Source organism: Quercus suber, unplaced genomic scaffold, assembly GCF_002906115.3.
Source record: "Quercus suber isolate HL8 unplaced genomic scaffold, Cork oak 2.0 scaffold_503, whole genome shotgun sequence".
In the NCBI taxonomy this organism is placed as follows: domain Eukaryota; kingdom Viridiplantae; phylum Streptophyta; class Magnoliopsida; order Fagales; family Fagaceae; genus Quercus; species Quercus suber.
The window spans coordinates 190,459-205,378 of record NW_027069952.1 but is presented as its reverse complement, the minus strand read 5'-3'; the positions used below and the strand labels follow the sequence as shown (position 1 = coordinate 205,378).

The 14,920-nt window shown below is 33.8% G+C and overlaps 1 protein-coding gene across 4 annotated transcripts; it reads left to right on the top strand.

Annotated features, from left to right (window-relative positions):
* Positions 1–3,099: 3,099 nt before the first annotated feature.
* Positions 3,100–13,557, top strand: LOC112015552 (uncharacterized). 4 transcript variants are annotated; one of them, XM_024047958.2, is made up of 24 exons: positions 3,100–3,423; positions 3,559–3,692; positions 4,305–4,389; positions 4,678–4,731; positions 4,906–4,997; positions 5,107–5,210; positions 6,378–6,453; positions 6,980–7,439; positions 8,001–8,339; positions 8,557–8,763; positions 8,908–9,006; positions 9,091–9,163; positions 9,618–9,745; positions 9,866–10,160; positions 10,239–10,471; positions 10,550–10,674; positions 10,872–10,989; positions 11,292–11,347; positions 11,479–11,572; positions 11,676–11,871; positions 11,983–12,051; positions 12,127–12,230; positions 12,336–12,398; positions 13,095–13,557. In XM_024047958.2, the coding sequence occupies exons 1-24, from the start codon at positions 3,331–3,333 to the stop codon at positions 13,200–13,202; spliced, it is 3,405 nt and encodes a 1,134-aa protein (XP_023903726.1). In that variant the 5' UTR covers positions 3,100–3,330; the 3' UTR covers positions 13,203–13,557. The 4 variants fall into 4 exon arrangements, with proteins under 4 accessions (XP_023903726.1, XP_023903725.1, XP_023903730.1 ...); XM_024047957.2 differs by having other exon boundaries at positions 3,556–3,692; XM_024047962.2 differs by lacking the exons at positions 3,100–3,423; positions 3,559–3,692; positions 4,305–4,389 and having other exon boundaries at positions 4,889–4,997.
* Positions 13,558–14,920: the final 1,363 nt, after the last annotated feature.

The window sequence follows — 14,920 nt, the reverse complement described above, 5'->3', positions numbered from 1 at the left end:
AAAATCACACAATATAAAAAATAGAAAGCTTAAAAGTTACCATTGCATACTAAGAAAACAAATAATACTAATAAGTTAATGCAAATAAGTTATCATTCTACTCTAACAAAAATTCAAAAATTACAAAACTTAAAAAAAAAAAAAAAAAAATTTCTGTACCAGCCGGTACTGGGCGTACCGGCCGGTATTGCCCGAAATTGGCCGGTATGGCCGGTACGGCCGGTATTTAAACCGGTACGAAACGTTAATGTTTCGATACCGGTATGCAACCGGTACGGTACATACCGGCCGGTACCGGTACGGTATCGACTTCCTTGGAAGGGAGTAGTGGGGAGGAGAGTAGAGGAAAATGATTCCCCTCCATTTTGTTTGGATGTTTTTAAAATTAGTAAGGGGGAAGAGAGTAATTAGTTATTCCCCTTGTGTAATTTTGTTAATATAATAAGGGTAAATTAGGTAATTTACTTGGTTAATAGTTTATGTACTCTACTCTCCCTCCAAATCTCTCCAATTTTGGGGAATTAAAAATGGGGGGCTAGAGGGAGTTGAAACCCCTCCAAACCCCTCCCCCTCCTTCCTTAAAAAACTTCCAAACAAGGTAATTAGATTACTCTCCCTCCCTTTACTCTACTCCCCCTCCTTTTTTAAACATCCAAACAGGCCATAAATAATGGTATTAATAAATCAACGTTATATATAAATGTCTCTCTCCCTCTCAAAGATGGGGTCGTGGCCCCTCTTGGTCTCAACCTAAAAATTGACAAGAGGGAAGAAAAATGGAAAAAGAGATTTACTTTCTTTAAGTTAAGTAAGGTTATGTGGAAAAAATGTTAAGAACTTCTATACTTGAGTCTTATACTCTATTGCCAAAGTTTCAAAACTTTCAAAGTACTTTTTTGGTTTACATTTTATTACCGAAAGTTTTTTTTTTTTTTTTTTAGTTTATTAATTATTTTGCCATAATTTTTGTTTTCATAATGATTTTTTCATGGATAATACTAATATAATCATAAATATTGGTTTTTATCTTGTTTTTTGAACAATCAAGATATTTTCAATTAGAGAAAGATACTAGTAAATCAAACTATGTTTTTCTGTTTTTTTAGAACATAACACAAATAACTAACTTAATCTACATGATCATAATTGTAGTGGGTAATTTTTGTTGACATAAGGAACCATGCGAAGGACTGTGACAGAATATAACTAAAAAGTAAGATTCTAGCTATTTAGGTTCAAACTTGGTTGATTGAAACAACCTACTTTCTAACATGGATATATATAATAGGCTAAATCTTAAACTAATAGACTTTTAGTACAAGTAAGATACTTAGCTTGCACATATAGAAGGATTGAGCTTGAGCCTATGTTATTAGGCTAATATATCTCCAGGAGCGGAGCTAGGAATTTTTGTTTAGAGGGGCCAAGTTGCGGCACACGTTTTTTTATTATATATACACACATATATATGCACACTTTTTTATTTGATAAGTTATATATATATATAAACACACTTAGCAAAAAAATAAAAATAAAAATAGAGCTTAGTATTTTCAATCAAAATTATGTTTAATGGTGATCTTTCATAAAATAAAATTCATTTTTTCCATTTTCATAGTGAAATTCTTAGAAAATTTCATTTTAAATACAAATTATCAAATTTTATACTAAAGTAAGTAAAAAATCTTTTAATTAAATTAATGAAATTTTCAAAAATATGAATAATCCAAAACTTGGAGGAATAAATTAGTCTCCAAACATATTTGAAACTAGGAATAAATTAGTCTCCAAACTGGCAACTAAAGACACATTTTATGTATAGTTTTAATGACAAGATTTTTTTAATGAGTCAATGACTTGTTAATTACCACATGACGGGTTAAAAAGATAGATTCAAACATGTTTGATGCCAAACTTTATCAAATATTTAACAGATATAAGAGCACATTTTACAATAAAAAATAAAATTGTGAAAAATAAAGTTATATCTTTATTACTATTAGACCAATTATTTTTTTTAAGAGCATCATTGGACTAATTCAAATATTTGGGAGGGCCAACTCTTATTTTTATAGACTAAATTTTGAAAACATTAAAATAATTATATATATTTAAAAAAATTTCAAAATTTAACATGATTTATCACGAGAGCCATTTTGAAAATCAACTTAGTTCTTAGGATTTGTAATGCTTTCACTAAGAACATATCTAACAGTTATGATGAACACATATTCTCTCTTCGAGTAATGGGGGTATATCATATATTTAGATTTATTTTAAAGATTGACAATTTTCCATGAATAGGAAAAATTTGACAACAAATCATCCTCTCAAGTCAACTGAGGGAACGAGTTAGTAAAATGCATGTACCACAAATGTGTAATGAGGATGCTGTCACTTCGCATTCATATAAAATGAGTTCCGGCGCTTAAAATGAGTTTAAAGAGAATTTGATAATCGAGCTCGTAGAGTTCTTTGGTCTTAGATTGGGTGTGCTTGCTTGGGTGTTTGGACATTCCTCTTTATCCTCGAACTCTTTGCCAGGAGGTGACCGGTGGTTACTTTTTATGTCAAGGTGAGATGAAACCTTGTTTGGATTATGTATCATTGTATATGGTCTCGAGAGTCAAGCAATCCAAGGACCCGTTGGGCCTGGGCTAGAAAAACCTCTTAGCCCATCTCAGGATTGGGCTTACCCTCTCCAATAATCAAGTATAATCTCTTATTTTGTCACATTCTTGTATTTTATTGTTTAAAAATATCTCTGTTTATTTTATTTTTTTTATAGGAAAAAATATCTTTGTTTAGTTTCTTTGTTAACAAGACACATGATGCGTAGAGAAAACTAAAATGGGATCCAAAAAATGGATAAGAAATATTCTCACATAGAAAGGATTGAGCATATGATACAGAGTCATACATACTTGCAAATTAGCAAATGTTAGACCAAGTCATTCGCAAAAATCAACTAGTTTCAATAAAACAAAAAGCAAAAACCAACACTTTCCTTTGTGTGTGGGTCCCCTATTTTTCTCTTTGAGGTTGCCAAAGCCAAACATTTGATTTGAGCCCATTTTTTTTTTTTTTTTTTTGGAACCACCACCCAACCCCCACCAAACGGTCACTCCAGACACCACAACCTCGCATCACCGTCCGATTACGATAAACACAATTCCCGATAATGATCCATCACGCATCATCGTTATCCGTGCCATACCTGAATATCTAAAAATCAAAAAACAAAAACAAAAAAAAAAAAGGCAAGTAGGAGTTGTATTTATTTGTAGCAGAAGAAGAAAGAAACAGCTCGTGTTTCCATTTCCGTCCACCATGTTTGCTAAATTGTTTACAAAGAGCCCCTCTCAAAAAAAACAACAGCAACAACAGCAATCACAATCGCAATCACAATCACAATCTCCACAGGTTATATATACATATAATCTGTTATTAATGTTTTTCAATTTCGATATTGCGATTTAGCTGATCGATAAAATTTATCTATATATGAAACGCTCAAATCTGCATTGGTATAACGTTTGTAATGAACTTGAACAGCAGCAGCAAAATGCGGTACAGGGGAGTGTGACTCGGGCAGACTTGGATCCACGCGTAACTCTTCACTATGGGATTCCATCTACCTCTTCTATTCTTGCTTTTGACTCAGTTCAAAGCCTATTGGCAATCGGAACGCTGTGAGTTTGTTAATCTAATTTGCATAATCTTAATTTGTTGCCTAATTGAATTGAATTAGAAAGTTTTTGAATAAGAATTGTACGAAAATATGACTGTTGTATATCATGTCTGATCATCCCTAGGCGCATTTTGCTAGTTTAATTTGTACAAAATGACATGTCGATTAAGGAAGTAATAAAAAGTATGATTTCAAATAGAATAGAATGACAGAAATGAATACGTGCGGCGGAACTTGACTAGTCTGCTGAAACCAATAGCCTATTCCAAAATTAAGCAAGAAGAGTTGGTTGCGTGATCTTGCTTAGCACGCGTAGTCAAAAAGAACATATGAATTTAAGGAAGTAACAAAGAGAATGAATACATGTGGTAAAACTTGATTAGTCTGTTGAGGATCTATAATCGACAAAAGGAAGAATCAAATTTTGTGATGGATGAGGAATATATCTTGGAATGCATAGAAAATTCTATATATTAGGATTGTTTTGGTAATTAGACCTGTTAGTGAATTATGAAATCATCGACCAGATGGTGAATCCGATAAGTGGCTAGTGTAGACAATTATTGAATTCAAAGTTTGATTTTTTTTTTTTTTTCTTCTTTGCTTAATGCAGGGATGGCAGGATAAAAGTGATTGGTGGTGATAATATTGAAGCACTTCTTATATCACCTAAGCAGTTGCCGTATAAATACTTAGAGGTTTGTGAGTTTTAAATGCAAAGATGCAAAGAGCTTGTATCTAATTTGTCCACCAATCTCATGTTTATATATCTGGTTCTGAAAGTTGGTTGTATTATTATACTTTGAGAGATTGGTGAATCGTTTGTAGTAATCTGTTGTGGCATGAATTTCTAGCTGGAAAAAATAAATTTATTGATTTGTTTCACAATACTACTTGCCGTCTTTTACATCTTAATTCAGCAAATGTTGGTCTGACAATGTTGTCTTTTTTTTTTCTTTTTGGTTCCTTTTAATATGTTTCCACAGTTCTTACAAAATCAAGGTTTTATAGTCAGTATCTCAACTGAAAACGAAATTCAGGTATCGATTCTTGTTAGACTATCCAAATTTCTACTGAACAATACTAGAAATTGTCTGCGTCTTTACCATTTTTCCTAGTTCTTATCTTGATCCTTGTCTCTTTCTTTTCTTTTATTCTTCCACTTTTCCCCACTGACATATATTATCGGTTTAATAGGTTATTGATGTTTGCAGGTTTGGGATTTGGAACAAAGGCAAATAGCTTCTACTTTACAGTGGGAGTCCAATATAACTGCTTTCTCTGTTATTTATGGCACCACTTACATGTATGATGCTTTCTAAAATGATTGTTCGAGTGCATTACACTTATATTGGTTTGCAAATGCAACTGAAATCATGACCTGTGGAACGTTGTTACCTTGTCATTTTGTACAGGTATATAGGGTGTGAGTATGGGATGGTGGCCGTGCTAAAGTATGATGCTGAAAGCAAACAAATTATACATTTACCTTATTGTGTTCCCAAAAATGTCATCGCTGGTAATTGCTCCATTCTTATAATTGGTTGATGCCATAGCTGTGTTGGATTGCGACAATTATATTTTTGTCTACAGATTTTTGGGAAGAGATGGAGAGATAACTTAGTTGAGTATATAATATACAGCACTGCCTTCACTGCATGATGAACACTTTGTGTGAACAACTCCTATTAGCAGGTTGTAATATAATCTTCTATTTTCTTGAAAGACTTACTGTCATATATAACTCTAAGAGGTAGCACTATCAGATGGGGACTACATCTCATTAGTTTGAATCTCCCCTTCCCCTCTCCTTGGGATAAAAACTTACACACAAAATAATAATAATAATAATAATAATAACAATAAATATTGTGTCATGTATAAGGACACATTTAGAGTGATAAGATATTATGGTTGTCTATAGATGCAAGTGTTGCACACACACAAACACAGAAGAAAGAGAGAGGAATTTGGATGTCATTCTTCTCTGACTTGCCAACCGCCAAATCATTTTCTATTGATAAACTCCTCTTTGAGTCTAGTTGGAGAAAGTATTCTATGGTGGTAAAGCTATGTCACATAATTTCATTTACATGTGAAGTTTAGGGGTATTTTCTACTGATGGATTCACTAATATACTTATGTATGACAGTATGAGTATGCACTTAGAACCTAGAAGGTTAACTTTGGTCATCCTACTGCTTGAATTGGATTTTAACCAAATTAGCCTCGGGCATTGGCTACTTTCTACTAGTGTAAACATTGAATAAAAATATGGATAATAACAAGTAGGTCACCAATATGCATCCACAGTTTTTTATGATCCCTAATAAACTTTTTTCAGTAGCAGCAATTTTTCATTCTGAAAGTATTTCTGATAATGTACCATGAACTTCACACTTTCAAAAATTATTTTGTTTTTATTGGTATGTGTATTGTTGTTAGCACGATTTGTTAGCTTCACACACAAGTACTTCAAGTATTCAACATAAACTTGAAAATTTAGAGATAAAACATTAAATAAATACAACAAAAACTTCAGACATGAAGCCATGACACTAATTTTTACTTCTCACCTGCATGTATGTGTGTCACCATTCGTGCTGTGTTTATTTTAAGGAAAAATTGTGTAGACCTGTAACGTCTAACATATAAATAAGTCTAAAAAGTTGATCAATTTTTGCAGAGGCATCTGGGATTTCATTGCCTGATCATCTTTCTGTTGTTGGAGTTCTCCATCAACCTTTATCTCAGGGAAATAGGCAAGACAAGATTTACTTGAAATTTCCTGGTTTTTGGGTTTTATGATTCTCTACTTGTATTCAACTTCATTGATTTATTAAGGTTATAAATTTTTTGCATCTAGAGGCATATGGATTGGTATGCCCATGCGTGTCTAAGGCATATGGGTTGGTATATATATCATTCTTTTAGGACACTAAGGATGGGCATGAACTGAGCTGTGATTGAGATTTTGTCAGTTGTTGAATAGGCTTGACTAGAGGCTAGATTTGGCACTTAACCCTTCGCCTAGGTGTCCAAACTGAACTGAGATGTGTGTGTGTGTGTGTGTGTGTGTGTGTGTGTGTGTATACGTGGTGTAGTTTTATCTCTCTCTCTCTCTCCCTCTCCCTCTCTCTCCCATGTGTTGTGCACATGCCCCTAATAAATAAAAGTGTTGAATGGATGAAGCCAGAAGAGGAATTAGCCTTGAATATCGCACCTTGAACATTTACTTTGATTTACTTGTTCTATTTAATGAATGTTGAGAGAATGCATCTTTCACAGATTGCTGATTGCATATGATAATGGGTTGATCGTACTCTGGGATGCGTCTGAAGATCGCATTGTTCTTGTTAGAGGCTATAAGGACCTTCTATTGAAGGATAAAACAGTGGTTGATTGTCTAACAGACACAAGACATGAGCTGTCTGATGATGTATCAGATGATACAGAACTGGACAAAGAGATAAGCTCTATCTGTTGGGCATCTAATAGTGGATTAGTTCTTGCTGTTGGCTACGTTGATGGAGATATAATGTTTTGGAACTTAACAAATGCTTCCTCTATCCAAGATCAGAAAGCTGCGAAATCATCTAATGATGTTGTTAAGCTACAATTATCATCAGGCAGCAGAAGACTCCCTGTCATCGTTTTGCATTGGGCTACAAATAGATCACATAATGATTGTGGAGGCCAACTCTTTGTCTATGGCGGTGATGAAATTGGATCTGTAGAAGTTTTGACGGTGTGCTTTTAACTCAAACTATTTTTTCATTTGTTTGTCTTATTTAAGTATATATATCTAGTGATGGAAAGTCCCTTTTTTTGTGCTGATAAAATTTAAACATAAGACCTATAACGATCCCACCCATCCCTTTACCGCCCAAGCCAAGAGCCAACAGATAATAGTGATCAAAGCACCTTATTTTAACATGGGGTCATAAACATGTTAACTTCAACATTAATATTTGAGCTGTGATAGAAGAAAAGGAAGAAAACGACATGGTTGGTGACTTGGTGATAATAAATTCCTTTAGTAGCTAATAAATTAGCTTTCTTGGACTATGATATCATATAATTATGTTATGACATGATCACATTTTCATCTGACACATTTAATATGTCTAGTCTATGTTGTTTGTGACCCTTGTTGGCTCTATTTCCCAGTTTTTATTTAAGCACAATGTTAATTTATTTTTTTGGGAGGGAGCCAATTTTGCTTCCAAATTTGGATGTTAATTCTGTCATTGATTATACAGCATAGTTCATTTAAATTTTAGATAACTATTTCTTTTCCATCTTACAGATTTTGAGCCTAGATTGGTCTGCTGGGATAGAAAGTCTGAAGTGCATTGGACGTGTAGACCTTACACTTAATGGCTTTGCAGATATGGTTCTATTACCAAGTTCTGGTACAACTGAGAGTGGTGGCACTGGCATGTCTCTAGTTGTACTAACAAATCTTGGTAAATTGAATGTCTACAATGATATTTACTTGTCTGCCTTAATTTCTCAGAAGGAGAAAAAACCTTCTGTGACTGCTGTGGAGTATCCTATGTTCATACCCACTCTTGACCCATACATGACTGTGGCAAAGCTTGGTCTGGTTTATAGAGATGGGAAGTTCTCAAAAGTTTTGTCTGAGGTATTGCATATTTGTTAGCATAAGCAATGTAGATAGTTTCAGTTGAATATTTCAATAGATTACTTTTTAAAAATTTTGTTTTATGACCACCTGATATTTATACAAGTTTCCAGTTTTCAATTAAATATTCTAAGCTGCAAAACCTCAATCAGCACATAGTCCAGGGATAGTTTATATCATCCACCATTATTTATTTGGTTTTCCTTTTTCAATTTAGATTTTCTCAGCTACAAAACTTCATGCTCCACAAACTCCAGATGTAGGGGCTACAAAGTGGCCTCTGACCGGTGGTGTTCCCTGTCAGCTTATTGACACTGAAGTTTATCATGTTGAGAGAATATACATAGCAGGTTACCAAGATGGATCTGTTCGAGTATGGGATGCCACATATCCAGCCCTGTCACTTATTTATGTTTTAGGAGAGGTTAGCAGGGTTGTTTAACCGTTAATTTCGAATGTCATACAAAACTTAGCCCCCGGTATTTAGTCTTTGAATTTTAACAAGAGCTCTCTCTACAGTTTAGTTGAGAAAAGTTATTCTTAATGGAACACGTATCATCTATGACAGGTGAATGGTATCAACATTGCTAATACAAGCGCAGCAGTAACAGCATTAGATTTCTGCTCTTACACTTTAACATTAGCCATTGGCAATCAATGTGGTCTGGTAATATTCTATTTTTCCTGCCTTTAGCTTATGCAATCAAGACTTAATGTTTTAGTGATTGTTTTCACTTTTGAGATTATGTAGGTTTGCGTATACAAGCTAGTAAGGAGTACGGATGAGACAAGTTTGCACTTTGTGACAGAAACCGTGAATGAAGGTTTGGTTCTACTGTATACAAATTTCTGTGTATTCCTTTCTAATGTTAGACAAGTTCTTCATTAAATAGTTTTGCTTGAGAATTAGCTCTACAAACAAGGAACAAAAGGTGTCAACTAGGGGCTAGGTTGACAAATAAAAAATTAATAGGTGAATGACTGGTGGGTTTTTGAGGCCTTAAAGGCTTAGAGTCTAGAGAGAGAGCTCAATGGTAAAAAAAGATTGATGTAGACAACCCCAAGTATTGAGATTTCTAGGATTTGTTGTGTGAGTCTCAGAGGACCTACTATTGTTTTTCAAATTTTGGTTTTAGGTAAAATTGGGGGCAGAATAACAATGGAAACAAACGTGTATAAAGGACAGAGCACAGAAGTTTTTTTTGTGTTCAAGACACTTCAAGTCTTTTATTTTTCCAATTTTCATTATATGCTAATTTTTGTGCAAGCTGCTTGCAGTTCACAATATTCACCAAGAAAATGGGCCTCACTGCACAGCTGTATTTTCCCTCCTCAACTCCCCTGTATGCACCCTACAATTTGCAGATTTTGGATCAAGACTCGCCGTAGGATTTGAATGTGGCCAGGTGAGAGTCATCTGTATAGTTTTTTTTTTTAATGATAATACTTTTCATTTATGCTGGTTGTTGATTGGAAATTTCAGATTAATAAGTTTTACAGATTCACATTTTTCATTTATATTACAGGTTGCAGTGCTTGATACTAGTACATTGTCAGTTTTGTTTTTTACAGACAGTGTATCCGACTCAAATACCCCCGTCATATCTCTTGCTGTTAAAACATTTTCAGATACTAACAGCTTAGTAAACAGTCCAGAGGACTCTGAATCCAAATCTTCGAACAATCTTGGGAAGGGGCTAGTGTTCACAATGACCAGGAATGCACATATTGTTGTCATGGATGGTGCAACTGGCAATATAGTCACCAGTCAGTCATTACACCTCAAAACAGATTCAATTGCAATTTCTATGTACATTCTAGGCAAGTACAGTCAATTGGGAAAAAAGTAGATTTTTTTACTCTACCTATGAGTTGTAGTTGAGAACTCCCCTTTTGCAGATGGGAGCAATTTTATCCCTGAAATGTCCAGCAAAAAGCAGTCATTGAACTCACCTCAGAAAAGTGAAGCTAGAAGTGATTTTGTACAAACTAATTTGCAGTCTGGAAGTACTCATGAAGTTGAACTTGACTCCCACGAAACTGTGTACTATGTGCAGCAATCAATGAACTTATTCATTTTACTTTGTTGTGAAGATGCATTGTTCTTTTACTCTTTCGAGTCTGTGATTAAGGTGCCTCTTGTTACAGCCCTTCTTTTTCAACATTTCCACATCTTCATCTGCCAATAAACAGAACTGTGTTATTTCTAGGGTGAAAGCAACTCAATTTGGAAGGTGAATCTTGTAAAACCATGTTGTTGGACTGCAACCCTCAAGAAAAATGAGAAAGAGTTGGGGCTGGTTGTACTCTACCAGAGTGGAGCCATTGAGATAAGGTAAAGTGCTCATTAATTTCCTTTCTTGCTTACTTATATGCTGAAATGTCTGATATGATTTTGGTGGCCCTATTTTTTAATGCCTTTTTGTAAAAATTAATGGTTTTTGTACCAATCATATTCTTCTTCTTTTGAGATCTTAAAAGTATGCTCAGCAGTAATTCTGTTAAAAGGAAACTGATATCATCTTCGGACAGGTCTTTGCCTACTCTTGAAGTATTGGAAGAAATCTCTTTAATGTCAATTCTAAGGTGGAACTTCAAGACTAACATGGACAAGACAATGTGTTCTTCCGATAATGGGCAAATTTTTCTGGTTGGTTTTGAATATTGATATATGAAATGGTCCAGTTATTCATTTTTATCATTTTATGCATCACGAGCAAATATCTGATCTATTGTCACTTGAAATTTCATCACAAATTCTATTGGGAAGGACAGTTCCTTCCACTTCTGTCTTCTATAGTAATGATAAATACACTTTTCTCCCCTCTTGTTAAAATGTGATAGATGGAGGTACACATGAATTTCTTTATGACATTGATATGGTTGGCATTCTCAAGTTATGGCTTTGCGTTGTTATATTTAACTTGAACTTGTGACATTCTGATTTTATAGGTAAATGGGTGTGAATTTGCTACAGTATCTCTATTGGGCAATGAAAATGACTTCAGGTCTGTCTCTCTCTCTCTCTCTCGTTTGTGTACTAATAATTCAGCCATCAAGCTCTAAACCAATATGCTTAATGCAAATCTTAATGGCTTGTCCTGTGACTACTTTCTAAATGAGACTTTGGCATATTTAGGATTCCGGAGTCTTTGCCCAGTCTTCATGATAAAATCCTCGAAGCTGCTGTACCTGCCTCTGTCAACTTATCTCCAAATCAGAAGAATAGACAGGTTGCGGTTTATTTTTTCTGGTCCCCCCCCCCCCACCCCTTCTCTCTCTCTCTTTCTCTAAATGAAAGTATCAAGATTTTGTGGCTATTTTCTGTTGACACAGGATGTCGCCCATGGGGTTTTAGGTGGAATTATTAAGAACATTAAAGTGGGTAAGGAGGAGCACAATGTAGATGTAGATCTAGCTGAAGTTCATAAGAATAATGTTGAACATTTAGAGAGCTTATATTCAAGTCCCCCATTCTTAAAGCCTTCTGCTGCAGTAATGGATGACCAAGACATTATGGAGCTTAACTTAGGTTCTATATCTTTACTCCAATAATCTCCTTTCTTTTTTTGATGAGTCTCCAATAATCTCCTTTGTGCCTCATCCCGTCCTCTTTCTGAATGTGTACTATGTTTCGGCACAGATGATATTAAAATTGATGAACCAATAGCACTCTCATCTCCATCTCCGAAGAGTGATAATGAAAGTAGAGGTATGTCTATTTCTTCATTTTCTGGTAATTTTATTTTAACTTGAATCAACTTACATTTTCATTATTGCTTCACAGATAAGGGCACAGAAAGAGAGAGATTATTTGAAGGTGCATCAACTGACACAAATCCAAGACTCAGGACAGCAGAAGAAATTAGAGCTAAATACAGAAAGGCTGGGGTAATTTTATGCAAAATCATATTTTTCTGTAATTATTTAATGAGGAAATTATTTACACACTTTAATGTGTAAAGTTATATTTTCTGACATGGTCATTGGTTTCAGGATGCCTCAGCAGCAGCTTCACAAGCAAGGGATAAGCTAGCGGAACGCAAAGAAAAACTTGAGGTAGATTTTTTGTTGATAGTTCCCATATTCTATCTTATCCAACTGGAAAATTTTAATTTTCTTGAGGAATGGATGTTTGAATAATTTGAATGATGGAGTAGGTTGGAAATTTGGTGTATACACCATTAGACCCCAATCTTTGAGAATTCACAAATATAGATTCCCATCTTTTAGTAACCTCTATTAGTAGTTGCAGCCCAATCAGGCGATTCTTTACACAAGCAACCTGATGCTTTGGATGTTGAAACAAGCTATGTTGCTCATATTATCATACATAAAATATCCTTAGAGAACAGTTATCTAATTAAAATTTGTAGAGAATGACACTATTAAAATGCACGGTTGACCTCCCTTTATCTTATATTTGTTTACTGGAAGTCCAGTCCTGCCACTTTAGAGTATGTACTGAACTCCAGTTTGTGTCATAAAGATAAATAAATGTTGGTAGAGAATGTGAATTGTTTTGGATATGGTAGTTGAGTAATTGCAGTGGCTAACATAAAAATAGAGGGAACTTATTTATTAGGTGGTTTAGAAACTGCTGACACAGTTAGGGATTAGACAAGAAAAATAGATCAGGGCTCCGGGGAATAATTTTCTCATCACAGCAACTGTTTTCACATTCTTTTGCCCTATATGGTTATGCTTGCATGAAATTTCCTTCAAAAGTGATGCATGCTTTTCTGTTTATATCAGAGGATCAGTCAGCGTACTGAAGAACTACAAAGTGGAGCTGAGAACTTTGCATCGATGGCAAGTGAACTCGCCAAGACAATGGAACGTCGTAAATGGTGGAACATATGACAAGGTTGGCATCAATGAATTATATAGGCCAATTGACAGGGTTTGGAGCAAGCTAGCGCTTAGCCCCTTAGCCCCTTACTGTGCATATTTCAGAGGTAGCCGGAACATTTTTATGAAGGATTCTACAATAAATTTGGATCCAGTATTTACATAAAGTTCTCCTCTTAGTATATATTATTATCTCAAATGGGTTCAGCCTGTGTTGTAAAAGTAACTTCTTTGCTAAATTTTTAGGGAAAGAAACTTTCTTACACTTCTGTGTATGTGTATTTAGTAGTTTTAGTACATCCTTCTCATTGTACATGATAAGATTATTTCTATAGCAAGTTTGTTTTTTTGCCGAACATGGCAATAAGTTTGTTTTTCTCTTGTATTTGTTTACTCTCTCATCTCTGTCCAATTATTTCTTATAATAGAATCGCTTTCTGATATTAGGAAATTTTCGACGCTTGTATGATCTATCCTATTCCTAACTAACAGCTCCAAGTGAACTTTTTGAGTTCCTTGTGCAGTTGCTCCACTCACAGCTATTATTTGTCTTTTGCATTCACATTTTTCTTGCTTATTTACCCTGATAATATAGTTGGAATAAGACTAGTGCTGGCTTTGGATGATTTTGTGTTAGCGTGAAAACAAAAGATTTCTGTTTATTGATTTAGGTCCTTGTGAATTGAGACTAGTTTCATTAGATAAAATGATTCTGAATCAATAAAGTTGCCCAAAACTTTAGACTTGTAAAGCAGAAAATATTTGGCAGCACTCGCTACCTAATATGCTTAGTTGTTGTAACTTCTGTTAAAGTATAATGTAAAATTCGTAGCTTAAATATCACGTGTTATTTAAAAGTGTTTTCCATTTTATAAGTTTTATGTAATGAAACATATAATTTATTTTGCATATATATATATATGTAATTTAATAAAAAGATTTAAATTACATAATTATAATATTTTTTATATAAATGGAAAAGATGTTTTTAAAAAAAAAATCATAATTGGTTCACTAATTTGAGCCTATCCAAGAATTTTTTTTTTTTTTTTAAGTATACAACCCCCATTCTATGGAACACATTTAACATGTTATATTAAGTTTAAATTATTATATAAGTTTAGAATTGTATTTTTTTTTTAATATAAATATAATGCTTATATTATTGACACTTTAATTTTAAGGTAATTTTTTGAATATTTATCATTTTTATTGTTTTCTTAGGCCCAATATTTCTAATTTTTAATACTTATTTTATTTGTAATTTTTAGCCCAAAAATAAAGATTTTGGCCTAAATAAAATTAAATATCATACTTTTCAACCCAAAAATAAAGAGAAAAATGAATTTTTGAGCCCAAAATTGAAAAGACAACTTACAAAAAAAGAATTAATTTAAGGCCCAATCAATTCAAAATGGATTGAATTGCACCATATTGGATCGAAGTAGACCGAAGGAACGAGAATAGAGAATATTGGACCGAATGGACCAAGTTTGATTGAAGTGGATCGAATAGACAAAAATATTATGCTAATATGGCTCAAAATGAGTATAGCAACAATAAATGATTCGCTTATAATTTTAGATATTATATAAATGATTTGGGAAAACTTTTTTTTATTTATTTATAACTTGTTACTGTAGCAAGTTATGACTGGATCAACATAAATTTATCATATATTTTATTTTTATTATACACCATTCACAGACGTCAACACTTACGTTTTTTTT

Bases quoted from the DNA above. Each gene is read 5' to 3' on its own strand.
- LOC112015552 (XM_024047957.2), top strand. From the start codon at position 3,331: ATGTTTGCTAAATTGTTTACAAAGAGCCCCTCTCAAAAAAAACAACAG. The intron at 5,211-6,377 runs GTAATTGCTCCA...CAATTTTTGCAG, and splicing joins TCCCAAAAATGTCATCGCTG to AGGCATCTGGGATTTCATTG. The intron at 9,007-9,090 runs GTAATATTCTAT...GAGATTATGTAG, and splicing joins TTGGCAATCAATGTGGTCTG to GTTTGCGTATACAAGCTAGT.